Here is a 13,475-nt window from a genome sequence, read left to right as displayed (position 1 = left end):
GAAAGGCAATCAAAACTACAGTGAGATATAACCTCACATCTGTTAGAATGGCAAGAAATAACATGTTTGGCAAGGATGTGGAGAATGATAAACCTGAATGCACTATTGACTGGAATGTAAATTGGTGCAGCCACAGGGATATTTTGGGACATTTCTTTCAGGCATCTTCAACATGTAGTTGTTTTTCCATAGTTGAAATAGTTTTTCCATACTTTCCATGCTGTATAAACAGTTGTACATTCTGGTAGGTTTGTTTTTCTGCACTTATTATAAAAGATATGTTCTGATGTCACTGAAATCTCACCCTGAACATTCCGGTTACTGGTTATGCTTCCTAGTTGACCATTTCCCACTAGTGAGGTTTGGGGGCCGTTTCTGCTTTGCTGTTAACATTGTACAAGCACAGGACGTTTTCCTCTAAAAACCTTCAGCGCAGCTCTCTGAAGTGAAGGTCGCTGAGTCGTGTCTGAGTCTTTGCGACCTCATGGACTATACAGTCCATGGAATTCTCTAAGCCAGAATGCTGGAGGGGGTAGCCTTTCCCTTCTCCAGGGGATCTTCCTAACCCAGGGATCGAACCGGGGTCTCCCTCATTGCGGACGGATTCTTTATCAGCTGAGCCACAAGGAAAGCCCGAGCCCATTACAGAGAAGTAAGTGGGCAGCAGACACCTCAGGGAGTAATTTCTCTGACTTTAAGATAAGATTTCAATATAAAGGTCAATTTTGGAGTCCTTCTGCTGATGCTAAATCACGTCAGTCGTGTCCGACTCTGTGCGACCCCACAGACGGCAGCCCACCAGGCTCCCGTCCCTGGCATTCTCCAGGCAGGAATACTGGAGTGGGTTGCCATTTCCTTCTCCAGTGCATGAAAGTGAAATGTGAAAATGAAGTCGCTCAGTCGTGTCCGACTCTTCGCGACCCTATGGACTGTAACCTACCAGGCTCCGCCGTCCATGGGATTTCCCAGGCAAGAGTACTGGAGTGGGTTGCCATTGGAGTCCTTAGAGAGCTTTAAACACTCAACATTTAGAAAGACAGTGGATCTACTTACACACACTGGTATTTGAGGGCCGAATAATTGTTCTAACCTTCCACCCAGCGCTCTCGACCTACAGCAATCTGAAACCAGAACCGCGAGTCTCGAAAAGCAACTTCTCCAAGGAGTGGCGCCCCAGCCTCCCGGACCAACCCACGCAGGCTTCTGAGCACTGGCAGCGACGCGGGGTCCCTTACCTGGGCAGGGCCAGCTCCTCCTCGGCGCGATCCCAGAAACTGGTGGCCGAAGGCAGAGTCAGGATCCCGTCCAGTTCGAACACGGCCGCACGCAGCGCCATGGCGATCTTTCAACCAGAAATCAAGCGAAGCAAGATGCACGAAAACCGAGCGGCCAGACTGGAGCAGCGGACCACCAAGGTTACCTAAGTCGAGCTCCGCCCCGCCCCAGCCCGAGCCTCGGCCCCACCCCCTGCCTTCAGACTGGACACACCTCCACCCCGCCCCCTGCCCTGACCCCGGCCCCGCCCCTGTCCCGGCCTCCGCCACGCCCCCCGTACCAGATTCGACCGCGACCCACCTCCGCTCCGCCCCTTGACTTGCGCTTGACCACGCCCCACCTCCGCCTAGTCCCCTGACCCCGGCCCCGCCACTGCCCCTCCAACACGCCCCTATGCCCCGCCTCAGCCACGCCCCCCCGTGCCAAACTTTATTGCCACCCATCTCTGCCCGCCGCCTGTCCTGGTCCCCGCTGGGGTCGCCAGGAGGTCCTATGAGGCCTCCTTTGATGTACCCGCACACGACTGAGCGACTTCACTTTCACTTTTCACTTTCATGCATTGGAGAAGGAAATGGCAACCCACTCCAGTGTTCTTGTCTGGAGAATCCCAGGGACGGGGGAGCCTGGTGGGCTGCCGTCTATGGGTCGCACAGAGTTGGGCACGACTGAAGCGACTTAGCAGCATATTCATCTCAGTTGTAATATCTAAGAAAATAATAGATTTGTGTCCCTAATTTTCTAGATTAAGTACATACAGATTCCTCACTATCCTGACCATGTGTCTCTAGTCACACCTGTTTGTCAAGGCAAAATGTAATTCTAGAATAAAATAGAATGCCTCAGGTATGGTATGCCAACAGAATACATCCACCCCAGCCTCTTGTGGAATGAGGTTTAGAAGACGTTGTTGTTCAGTCTCTCAGTCGTGTCTAACTCTTTGTGACCCCATGGACTGCAACATGCCAGGCTTCCCTGTCCTTCGTGATCTCCTGGAGTTTGCTCCAATTCATGTCCACTGAATCAGTGTTGCTGTCTAACCATCTCATCCTCTGCTGCCGGGAGCCGGCGAGAGACATTCCACTCTTGACAAAGGTCATGAGGAAGGAGGCTCGGCATACGCAAAGGTGGGATCGAGCCTCGGGAGTCCCCCCGGATATTCTCGAGCATCTACCCCCAAAAAACCAGAGTCTGCCTACTTTATTGCTTTGTGCTCTCACCTCTGACTTTACTGGAGGCTGTCCCCCCACCACCATCTCGCTCTGTCTGTCAAAGAGTTAACTTACAGCTCCAATTAATAAAGTTCCTGGGCAATTAGGAGTGTTTAAATCCAAACCTCTCAGATGGCTCTCTAACTCGCCTGACAAGTTTACCCGGACACCTACAGCTATGCATACGATTGTTTACAGTCTCCCAGCCTCGAGAGGCACGGGAAGCTTAAGATATTCAAATAGCTTAGAGCCTCTCAGAGAGTTAGAAACTGTCAGAATAAAACTAGTAAAAGATTTCATTGATGAGCCAATGTTTGTTGCCAAGTTTCCACATCCCCTGAATTGTATCCTTGAATGTGTATTAATTAATATAGTTGGTATGTAGAAAAAATAAGTAGTGGCCTTGGTGTTAGTAACTTTAGACCCTTAAGGTAATAAATTCTTTCCTTTGTAACCCCACTACACATCCGCCCTATAGGAATGTAATTTTATCTTCGGAAGATGGCGCCAAACCTTAAAATAATTACTCTCAGAGAAAATAAGTCTTTGTTGATAAGTTCTTGTCAAGAGTCATAAAATGTTAATAGGCCTTCTGGCCAGAAGATGATGTAAATCACCTAAACCATTTGTATATGATAAATTTGCAGGAAAGAAACCCTGGTTTTTGATAAGCATCAAAGACTGCTGACTTTGCATCCCCTATTATCCTCTATGTGTAACTTAGGGTATATAAGCCCCTGTTAAAAATAAAGCTATGGGCCTTGCTCACCAACGCTTGGTCTCCCCATGTCATTCTTCCCTTTAACTTCCAGCTGAGTGTCCATCTGGAGCGCGGATATCCTCTGCGACCATTTATTTGCCTGGGCTTCTAAGACCCACTCGAGAAGGTGTCTAAGGTGGGGCACCTTCCGCTATTCGAGAGGGCGCCTGCAGCCTCCGTGGTCAGAGCTAACCTGGTGTCACGGGTTATATTGATTTTCCGCGTAAACCAAGCCACTCAGCTTCTTTTCTCCACTGAATTTTCCTACTGAGCTATCCTCTTTTTATTACTCTTTATATCTCTAATTAACATTTGAATAGGTCGCCTAGCCATCTCTCCTTCGAATACCCTGGATCAGCCAGGGCTGGACCTTGGCACTCTGCCTCCCCCTTCTCCTTTTGCCTTCAATCTTTAGCATCAGGGTCTTTTCGAATGAGTAAGTTCTTCGCATCAGGTAGCCAAAGTATTGGAACTTCAGCTTCAGCATCAGTCCTTCCAATGAGTATTCAGGGTTGATTTCCTTCAAAAGACATACATTTGAACTATGATTACTCCTTTGTACATTCTTTTTATGCTAATGCTGCCTTAAAATGTTTGAACTTCATTTTAAACTATACTCTTGGCCCATTTGTGTTTTTGGAAAACCTAAACCTTAGGAGTGTCCGAGTTGTGCTTACTAATGGGTTGTTGGATTCTCTGTGCCTTTGTAGTAAGTTCTGTGAGTTAAAGCATACACCTGGCCTAATGTTCCAACTTGCTGAGATGTGGGTTCAATCCCTGAATTAGGAAGATTCCCTGGAGGCAGGCATGGCAACTCACTCCAGTATTCTTGCCTAGAGAATCCCATGGACAGAGGAGTTTGGGGGCCTACAGTCCACAGGGAGGGTTGCAAAGAATTGGACACAAATGAAGCAACTTAGGATGCATGCTCAAAGGCCCTAGGTTTGAAGACTGAGCCAGAGTTAAAGTGAATAAATACAGTAGTCACTCAAGAAGTTGATGATCTTAGGGACTTCCCTGATGGTCCAGGGCTGAAGACTTCACCTCCCGGTGCAGGGGGTGCAGGTTCCATCCCTGGTCAGGAAGCCTGGGGCCATGAAATCAAAACATAAAATAGAAGCAATACTGTCATAAATTCACTAAAAGACTTTGAAAGTGATCCGCATCAGAAAAATTTTTTTAAAAGTTGGTGATCTCAGAAGTAAAACTGAATCGAAAAAAGAAAGAAAATGGCTGCCTGACTTATGTAGTTTAAAACCTCTTAAATTGAAATCTACAATTTAGACTTCTCTGTGGTCTCCACATATGCACATGCAATTTTCTATTCAATACCTCCTCATGAATATCTCATAGGCATCTTGAATTTCTCATGATTGAAACAGAGTTCTTGCTGCATTCACACCTCCCAAGTCTGCTCCTGGTCTTCAGTTCAGTTCAGTTCAGTTCATTTGCTCAGTCATGTCTGACTCTGCGACCCCATGAATCGCAGCATGACAGGTCTTGCTGTCCATCACCAACTCCTGGAGTTCACTCAAACTCATGTCCATCGAGTCAGTGATGCCATCCAGCCGTTTCATCCTCTGTCATCCCCTTTTCCTCCTGCCCCCAATCCCTCCCAGCATCAGGGTCTTTTCAAATGAGTCAGCTCTTCGCATCAGGTGGCCAAAGTCTTGGAGTTTCAGCTTCAATATTAGTCCCTGCAATGAACAGGACTGATCTCCTTTAGGATGGACTGGTCAGATCTCCTTGCAGTCCAAGGGACTCTCAAGAGTCTTCTCCAACACCACAGTTCAAAAGCATCAATTCTTTGGCACTCAGCTTTCTTCACAGTCCAACTCTCACATCCATACATGACCACTGGAAACACCATAGCCTTGACTAGACGGACCTTTGTTGACAAAGTAATGTCTCTGCTTTTCAATATGCTATCTAGGTTGGTCATAACTTTCCTTCCAAGGAGTAAGTGTCTTTTAATTTCATGGCTGAAATCACCATCTGCAGTGATTTTGGAGCCCAGAAAAATAAAGTCTGCCACTGTTTCCACTGTTTCCCCATCTATTTGCCATGAAGTGATGGGACCAGATGCCATGATCTTAGTTTTCTGAATGTTGAGCTTTAAGCCAAATTTTTCACTCTCCTCTTTCACTTTCATCAAGAGGATTTTTAGTTCCTCTTCGCTTTCTGCCATAATGGTGGTGTCATCTGCATATCTGAGGTTATTGATATTTCTCCCAGCAATCTTGATTCCAGCTTGTACTTCATCCAGCCCAGCGTTTCTCATGATGTACTCTGCATATAAGTTAAATAAGCAGGGTGACAATATACAGTCTTGACGGACTCCTTTTCCTATTTGGAACCAGTCTGTTGTTCCATGTCCAGTTCTAACTGTTGCTTCCTGACCTGGATACAGATTTCTCAAGAGGCAGGTCAGGTGGTCTGGTATTCCCATCTCTTTCAGAATTTTCCACACTTTATTGTGGTCCACACAGTCAAAGGCTTTGGCATAGTCAATAGAGCAGAAATAGATGTTTTTCTGGAACTCTCTTGTTTTTTCGATGATCCAGCAGATGTTGGCAATTTGATCTCTGGTTTCTCTGCCTTTTCTAAAACCAGCTTGAACAACTGGAAGTTCATGGTTCATGTATTGCTGAAGCCTGGCTTGGAGAATTTTAAGCATCACTTTACTAGCGTGTGAGATGAGTGCAATTGTGCGGTAGTTTGAGCATTCTTTGGCATTGCCTTTCTTTGGGATTGGAATGAAAACTGACCTTTTCCAGTCCTGTGACTACTGCTGAGTTTTCCAAATTTGCTGGCATATTGAGTGCAGCACTTTCACAGCATCATCTTCCAGGATTTGAAATAGCTCCACTGGAATTCCATCACCTCCACTAGCTTTGCTCGTAGTGATACTTCCTAAGACCCACTTGACTTCACATTCCAGGATGTCTGGCTCTAGGTCAGTGATCACACCATCGTGATTATCTGGGTCATGAAGCTCTTTTTTGTACATTTCTTCTGTGTATTCTTGCTATCTCTTCTTAATATCTTCTGCTTCTGTTAGGTCCATACCATTTCTGTCCTTTATCGAGCCCATCTTTGCATGAAATATTCCCTTGGTATCTCTAATTTTCTTGAAGAGATCTCTAGTCTTTCCCATTCTGTTGTTTTCCTCTATTTCCTTGCACTGATCGCTGAGGAAGGCTTTCTTACCTCTTCTTGCTATTCTTTGGAACTCTGCATTCAGATGCTTATATCTTTCCTTTTCTCCTTTGCTTTTTGCTTCCCTTCTTTCCCAGCTATTTGTAAGGCCTTGTCAGACAGCCATTTTATTTTTTTGCATTTATTTTCCATGGGGATGGTCTTGATCCCTGTCTCCTGTACAATGTCGTGAACCTCCGTCCATAGTTCATCAGGCAGTCTGTCTATCAGATCTAGTCTCTTAAATCTATTTCTCACTTCCACTGTATAGTCATAAGGGATTTGATTTAGGTCATACCTGAATGGTCTAGTGGTTTTCCCTACTTTCTTCAATTTTAGCCTGAATTTGGCAATAAGGAGCTCATGATCTGAGCCACAGTCAGCTCCCGGTCTTGTTTTTGCTGACTGTATACAGCTTCTCCATCTTTGGAAGAAGCCAAGTGGCCCTAACTCTTTCCTGGTTTGAAAGCAAGAACGTTTCAAGGAGGCAACAACTCCACAAACAGTTACAAAGCTTATTATTAGAGACACAGCACAATATGTGGGAGAAAATACAGAGAAACAGTTTGTTTAAGTGAGACAGAAATACACCCTCAGGGAGGAGCACAGGTGTCCTGAATGAGGAACACATTAAAGAGGTGATTTAAATCAGCAGTCTCCAACATTTTTGGCAGTAGGGATCAGTTTTGTGGAAGAGTTTTTCCACAAACCCGGCGGTGGTCGGGCGAGGGGGGGGGTGGGCGGCGGGGGATGGTTTCAGGATAATTCAAGTGCATTACATTTATTGGACACTTTATTTCTATTATTATTACATCAGCTCTATCTCAAATTGAAACAGAGCAGGACAATATGGTCCTTGTTCTACCAAGTCCTCTGCCTGCGTTTTGTCTGGAAAACTTTAGTCAAAGAATAAGTTTAATCAGAGAAGTGAGAACGTGTGAAAACAAAGGAAAATAGTCAAAGGAAACCAAATAATGATAATGAGTCATTAAACATAGTCAAGGACCTTTAGTTCTTTCTCAAGGGCCACAGATAATATTCTGAACCATGTCCTATGAGCTGTCTTATAGATACTAAAATACCAGGTGGAGAAGTTACTTGCATGATGACCAGACCGTAGCCATGACATAAGCTGCCACAATTCCGTGAACTGACCACAGAGAAATGGTAACAAATAGACCCTGAAACTGAAGATTCAGTTCAGTTCAGTTCAGTTCAGTTGCTCAGTCGTGTCCAACTCTTTGCGATTCCATGAATCGCAGCACACCAGGCCTCCCTGTCCATCACCAACTCCCGGAGTTTACTCAAACTCATATCCATCGAGTCGTTTACTTAAAACAACCAAGAGGATGCTGGTGAGACCATCGACAACCAATTTGAAGGTGGCTCTTAGAGCTGACTGTGCTGTTTCTGCATGTAGCCCCCTGCCACTCTGTCCACAAAAGCTCTCACCCCCTGCTTGTCATGCGGGGTTGGGGGAGTCGCCCTTGAAACAGGTGTCCACTCTCCCCCACCAGTTGCTGGCATCTGAAATAAAACAAACTTTCCTTTCCACCAACCTGGCCTGTTTATTGGCTTTTGAGAGGTAAGCAGCCAGGCCCACCACATACCTTTCAGTACCAAGATCACCAGGCGTTAGATCCCGGAGGTTGTGAATTCCTGATTTAAATCTCTTGTATAGGACAGTCCTTCCTGGTTTTTGTTTACCTTTGGCCAATTATCTCGTTTTTTTCCCCTAGGACCCTCCCCAACATCTATATACAACTTTTTGTTAAGATGGATCCCACCACAGAGGACTATGGGTGCATGTCCACACTTATTATGCAGTGGCATCCCCTCCCTTTTTTACCCCCAAGGAGCCTTCCTGTGTATGTGTGGGCAGGGGAGTTTTCCTGACCTCTTATCGGCAGCCATCTTATCCCTTCACTTCAGCAGAGCTCCAATTCTTCCACTAGCTTTGTCCTTGGAGTGTCTGGGTGAATACAAAACTTGAATTTTCCTCCACTTTATAAACACCAGCTGTCCAGCCTAGGGGCCCATCTATCTCCCACTTCAGATTCACTGGGGAGCTGGGACAGAGCTTCTCCAGTCTAATCCTGGGCGTGCTTGCCGCGCAGCGGCGGCCTTGTTAACATTGTACTGGCGTGATTTGCTGTCACTACATTGTTCTTGGCTGTGTGCTTTCCACACTTGCTTCTCTCGTCCTCCCTGAGAGTCTGTGAGCTATCAATATCCTGTAATAAGCCCCTTTTTCTTATAAGACCAAGAGAAATGTCTATGGTAGCAAATAAGAACTCCATAAGTCATAGCTAGGACTTCCCAGGCGGCACTAGTGCCAATGCAAGAGACATTAAAAAAATGGGTTTGATTCCTGGGTCTGGAAGATCCCCTGGAGGAGGAAAGGGCAACCTACTCCAGTGTTCTTGCCTGGGAAATCCCACAGACAGAGGAGTCTGGTGGGCTACAGTCCATGAGGTCTCACAGAATGGGACACAACTAAGGCTACTTAGCACACACTCCAGATGTGGCCACCTTATGAATCTTGGAAGAGCCACCTTGACCATAGAATCTAAAATTGCCAAGTGCTCACTTTCCCAGCTCCCTGCCTTGAGGCTGGGGTGAAGGTCAGTGAGCTTAGCCCAGCAAATCAGAGGCACCCAGCCCAGACTTTACAACAGGGGCTGGTGAAGAGAACAGGGAGAGAGGAAAAGGGTTTTGGTTGGCAGTGTCAGGGCGGCAGCAGCATCTGGGGTCCACAGCTACCAGAGGTGATGCAGGTCCTATGGCCCTCCACCTTAAGCAACATCAGTTACAGTGTTCTTTGCAGGTTTCCTATCATTTTTTCCTTTCTTTTAAAAATATTTTTGTTTTTTGATGTGGATCATTTTTAAACTCTTTATTGAATTTGTTATTCTGTTTTTTATATATATATATATATATATTTTTTTTTCCTTTTTTTTCAGCCAGGAAGCATGTGGGATCTTAGCTCCCAAACTAGGGATCCAACCCGCACACTCTGCATTGGGAAGTAAAGTCAACCACTGGACAACCAGAGAAGTCCTCCCCTTCCCATCATTTTTCTGATTTCTAAGTTAAAAGTCAGTCCTTGGGCCTCTTCTCTTCTTCATCTACATTCATCCTGTTGGTTATCTCAACTGATCTCCTCCTCCCTAAACTCTCTCTTCTGTGGTCTTCCTCATATGTGACTGCCTGGCCACAGACAGCTCTGTGTGAAGGCCATACAGGCCTCTGATTTTCATGTTCAAAAAGCTGCAGAGAAGTGATTGCCATGCTGAGACTACAAGCTGCACCCCAGCCCTGTCTGTGCTGGGAATTGCAGGAAACCTGTCTCTCTTCCATCTGCAAGGTCTCCCCAGAATTATCTCCTGAGAACACTTAGCATCGTGCATCCTTCAAAGGAGAAATGCTTGAAGAAACATGTCAGAGCTACCTTTAGAAATGAGAGGCTGAACCTAGATAACTGATCAGAGGGCTAAAGTCCAAACTCAGGTTTAGATCCTGTGATTTGCCTAATTATTGCGTCAATTTAACTTATAGCATCTATGGTGGGGGAATGGACAAGATCCCAGGACAAATGCCAGGAAGCCTCCCTTGTCAGGGAAATGTATTTTTCTTCCTCTATCAGATGAGCTCGTTTCTGCTTTAACAAAAATTCTTGCAACAAACTCACCTAAGGATTTTATTCTTTAATCTTAAAAATTTTTTATTGAAGTATAATTGACCTACAACACCCTGTTAATTCCATCCGCACAACACAGTGATTCGATATTTATCACCACAGTCTAGTTACCATCTGTCACTCTACCAAATTATTACAGTATTATTGACTCTATTCCCCACTGTATATTTCATTTCCCTGACTCACTTATTTTGTAACTGGGAGTTATACCTCTTAGTGTCCTTTACCTATTTCACTCATTCCCCCGACTCCCTTCCCCTCTTCATCTGAAAGATTTATCATGGACCAGGCAAGCCATCTTTCTTCCCTCCCCTAACCACCTCTCACTGCCTCTAAACTTGAACAAGGGTTGGGTCCCCACATGCCCCAGCAGGCAGGTTCAAAGGACAAACCTGGGAGGAGATGCAGTCACACCCCAAACCTCCAATCCTAGGCTGCTTACCCTGTCCTGCCTTGTGTTCCCTACAGAAGCTCCAGTACACACTCTGGGACATGCTTTCTCCGCTGCCCTTTCTGCCCTGTCTGGCCCAAGTGCTTCCCCAAGTGGCCCTACCTTACATGCTATGATTCCTGCTTCTGGGGATCTGTGCATATAAACTTCTTCTTCCATGAAATCATTCACCTGTCTGCATGTCTTACCATATCTGATTGAAACAAATTCTGAGTATACATTCTAGAACAGGATATGTAGATGTACGCATTTTTTCAAAGTGTAATTACGAAAGAAACTTGGGTGTGTAAACTTCTTTTTTTTTTATTTTAAGAGCAAAAGTGCTTGATTTGGGGGAGCTTCCCAGCATTTAAATTGCTTTCTAATACACTAAGTCCCCTACATACAAATGAGTTCTGTTCTGAAAGTGCATTCGTAAGTCTGATTTGTTTGTAAATCCAACAAGTTGGCCTGAGTACCCAACTAACACAATTGGCTATATAGTACTGTACTGTAATAGGTTTATAATACTTTTCACACAAATAATACATAAAAAACAAACACAAAAATAAAGAAAACATTTTTAATCTTTAATCATTAAAGATTTAAAGCATTAATCATTTAATCATTTTTAATCAGTACAGTACCTTGAAAAGTACAGTAGTCCAGTACAACAGCTGGCATACAGAGGCTGGCATCAACTGAACAGGCAAGAAGAGTTACTGACTGGCGGGGGGAGAGGAGGTGGTAGATGGTAGAGCTGAAGGATCATCAGCCATAGAAGATGGAGGGCAAGCTGTGATTTCACTCACGCCTGACGTTGATGGCATAGGTTCTGGTTCCTTGCAGGAACCAGATGCATGTTCTCATCTTTGAAAGTTTGCAACTAGAAGGTTACTGTATTCTGTGAAAGTTCCCCCCTTGAAGGAGGCAGAGGCTACCTTCCACATAGAAGCTCTGAACACCAGATTCCTGCTTCCTCAGGCTTCATATAGATAGATGACCAGCACAAGATTAATCAGATGTCTCTGTCCTGACCTTTGTCTTGGGAGCCAGTGACACAGAGCAGCAGGGAGAGAGGAGAAGCAATTCTGGCAGCAGCAGGAGGGGCTGGTTTCCAGGGACAGTGATGACACAGAACCAGTTTCAGATGGTGCAAGCCTTCACATCCAGTTCTGTGGCAGCAGGGCCCACTGTGCAGGGGACGGCTTGTGACTTGGGCTCTACTCCAACAGGCATTTCCCTTGCTCTCCCCTGTGCCCCAAGGGGGTTCTCTCGCTTTGTAAGTGCACCCGAGAACTTCCTGTTGCCCTTTAATAAAATTGCTTTCTGCTTAATCAATAGATTTTTTATTGCTCAAACCAAAAACCCTGATTGATACAATCAAGGATTATTTTCCCCTTTCCTTCCTTCCTTTCTTTTATCTTTCTTTCTTTATGCCTTTAATACTTTATGCACACAGAAATATCCATATATATCAATATGAAAGTACATATGGTAAAATATTAACATTTATTAATTCTGGATAGCAGGAATATGGGTAGTTAAATTTTTTGTATTTTATGGGTTATTATCTTTTTGTCAAAAGATAATCTATCATCTACACACATGTAAATATATGCTCTTATATATCATATTTGCATATGTGTGTGCATGAGTGCTTAGTCATTTCAGTCGTGTCCAGCTCTTTGAAACCCCATGGAGTGTAGCTCGCCAGGCTCCTCTGTCCATGGGATTCTCCAGGTAAGAAGACTGGAGTGGGTTCCAATGCCCTCCACCAGGGTATCTTTCCAAGCCAGGGATTGAGTCCCTATCTCCTGCATTGCAGGCAGATTCTTTACCACTAAGTCACCAGGGCTCCCATATTTGTATATATCACACATATGTATCACATGTATATTTACATACCTATATATATGTATCATGTATAATTTCCATTTTCTAAGCCCTTTATTTATGCTAATGTATTTACTCATCATTACACACTTATTCAGTGGAACCAGTATTCACATCCTCCTTTCACACATGAGGAAACTGAGGCACAGAAAGCTCTACTAGAGACCTGTCCAAAACCATACAGCTTTTAGGGAGCAGAACCAGAAGCTAAACCTTGGCAGTCATATCCTGGGCCCTTGGCTTTTAACAGTATGTGGTAGATGAGACAGCAGGGAGCAGACCCCAAAGGGTGTATTTAGAATGGAGAATGAGCTTCCTTATGGGCTGAGGGGCAAGAACAAGGAGGAGAGGAAGAGATGAGGAAGCCTGGGTATGTTTGATAGATGGAGTCACTGTCAGAACCCCAGGGCCAAGCTCCACCATAAACCATACATGGCAGGAGGAACAGGAGTCCTGGTTTGATGTGGTCCAGAAGGAGGCAAGGGGTCAGTTTTTGGTTTGAAGTCAAGTGACCTTACTTGTCTGGGAAATTGAAGGCAAGGTCACTGGCAAGGGGGCTGAGGAGGAGACAGGAAAGCTGTAGCCAAACCAGGTCTCAGCACGAGTGACCCCGGGGTCCTGCAGGAGGCTGGCTGCGGGGAGGAGGTGGGGCTGGGAGTGGTTCCTAGCGGGGTAGGGGGCGGGAGGGGAAAGGAGAGGACGGCAGGTTGCTGACCTGCAGCTCTCTCCGTGGTCCTGCTTTACTCAAAACTGCACTGCTCTATCGACAGATGGACCCAGGAGATTCCCCATCTAATGGGTGAGGGTCAGGGGCCCAGGAAGCGATCTTGGAGCACAGAATCCTTCAGAGCAAAAAACGAAGCATCCTGGTAACCACGCAGAGGGTGAGCAATCTGCTGTCGGTCCCCACTGGACACGGACTGGAAAGTCAGAGGCTCCTCCTCCTCCCCTCTAGAGTGTGTGTGTGTGTGTGTATGAGAGAGAGAGAGAGAGAGAGAGACAGAATAC

The 13,475-nt window shown here is 45.5% G+C and overlaps 1 protein-coding gene across 3 annotated transcripts in view; it reads right to left on the bottom strand.

Annotated features, from left to right (window-relative positions):
* EPHX2 (epoxide hydrolase 2) overlaps positions 1–1,458 on the bottom strand; it is a 63,065-nt gene extending 61,607 nt beyond the window's left edge. For 2 of the 3 annotated variants that reach the window (XM_044940180.2, XR_327460.4), the window contains exon 1: positions 1,236–1,458. In XM_044940180.2, the coding sequence (XP_044796115.2) occupies positions 1,236–1,336 (101 nt within the window). In that variant the 5' untranslated portion in view covers positions 1,337–1,458. The remainder of the gene's footprint in view (positions 1–1,235) is intronic. The other variant, XM_006057307.4, reaches the window with a different exon arrangement.
* Between the last annotated feature and the right edge of the window lie 12,017 nt (positions 1,459–13,475).

This window comes from Bubalus bubalis, chromosome 3 (genome assembly GCF_019923935.1).
Source record: "Bubalus bubalis isolate 160015118507 breed Murrah chromosome 3, NDDB_SH_1, whole genome shotgun sequence".
In the NCBI taxonomy this organism is placed as follows: Eukaryota; Metazoa; Chordata; class Mammalia; order Artiodactyla; family Bovidae; genus Bubalus; species Bubalus bubalis.
This window is presented reverse-complemented; position numbering and strand designations above follow the sequence as displayed.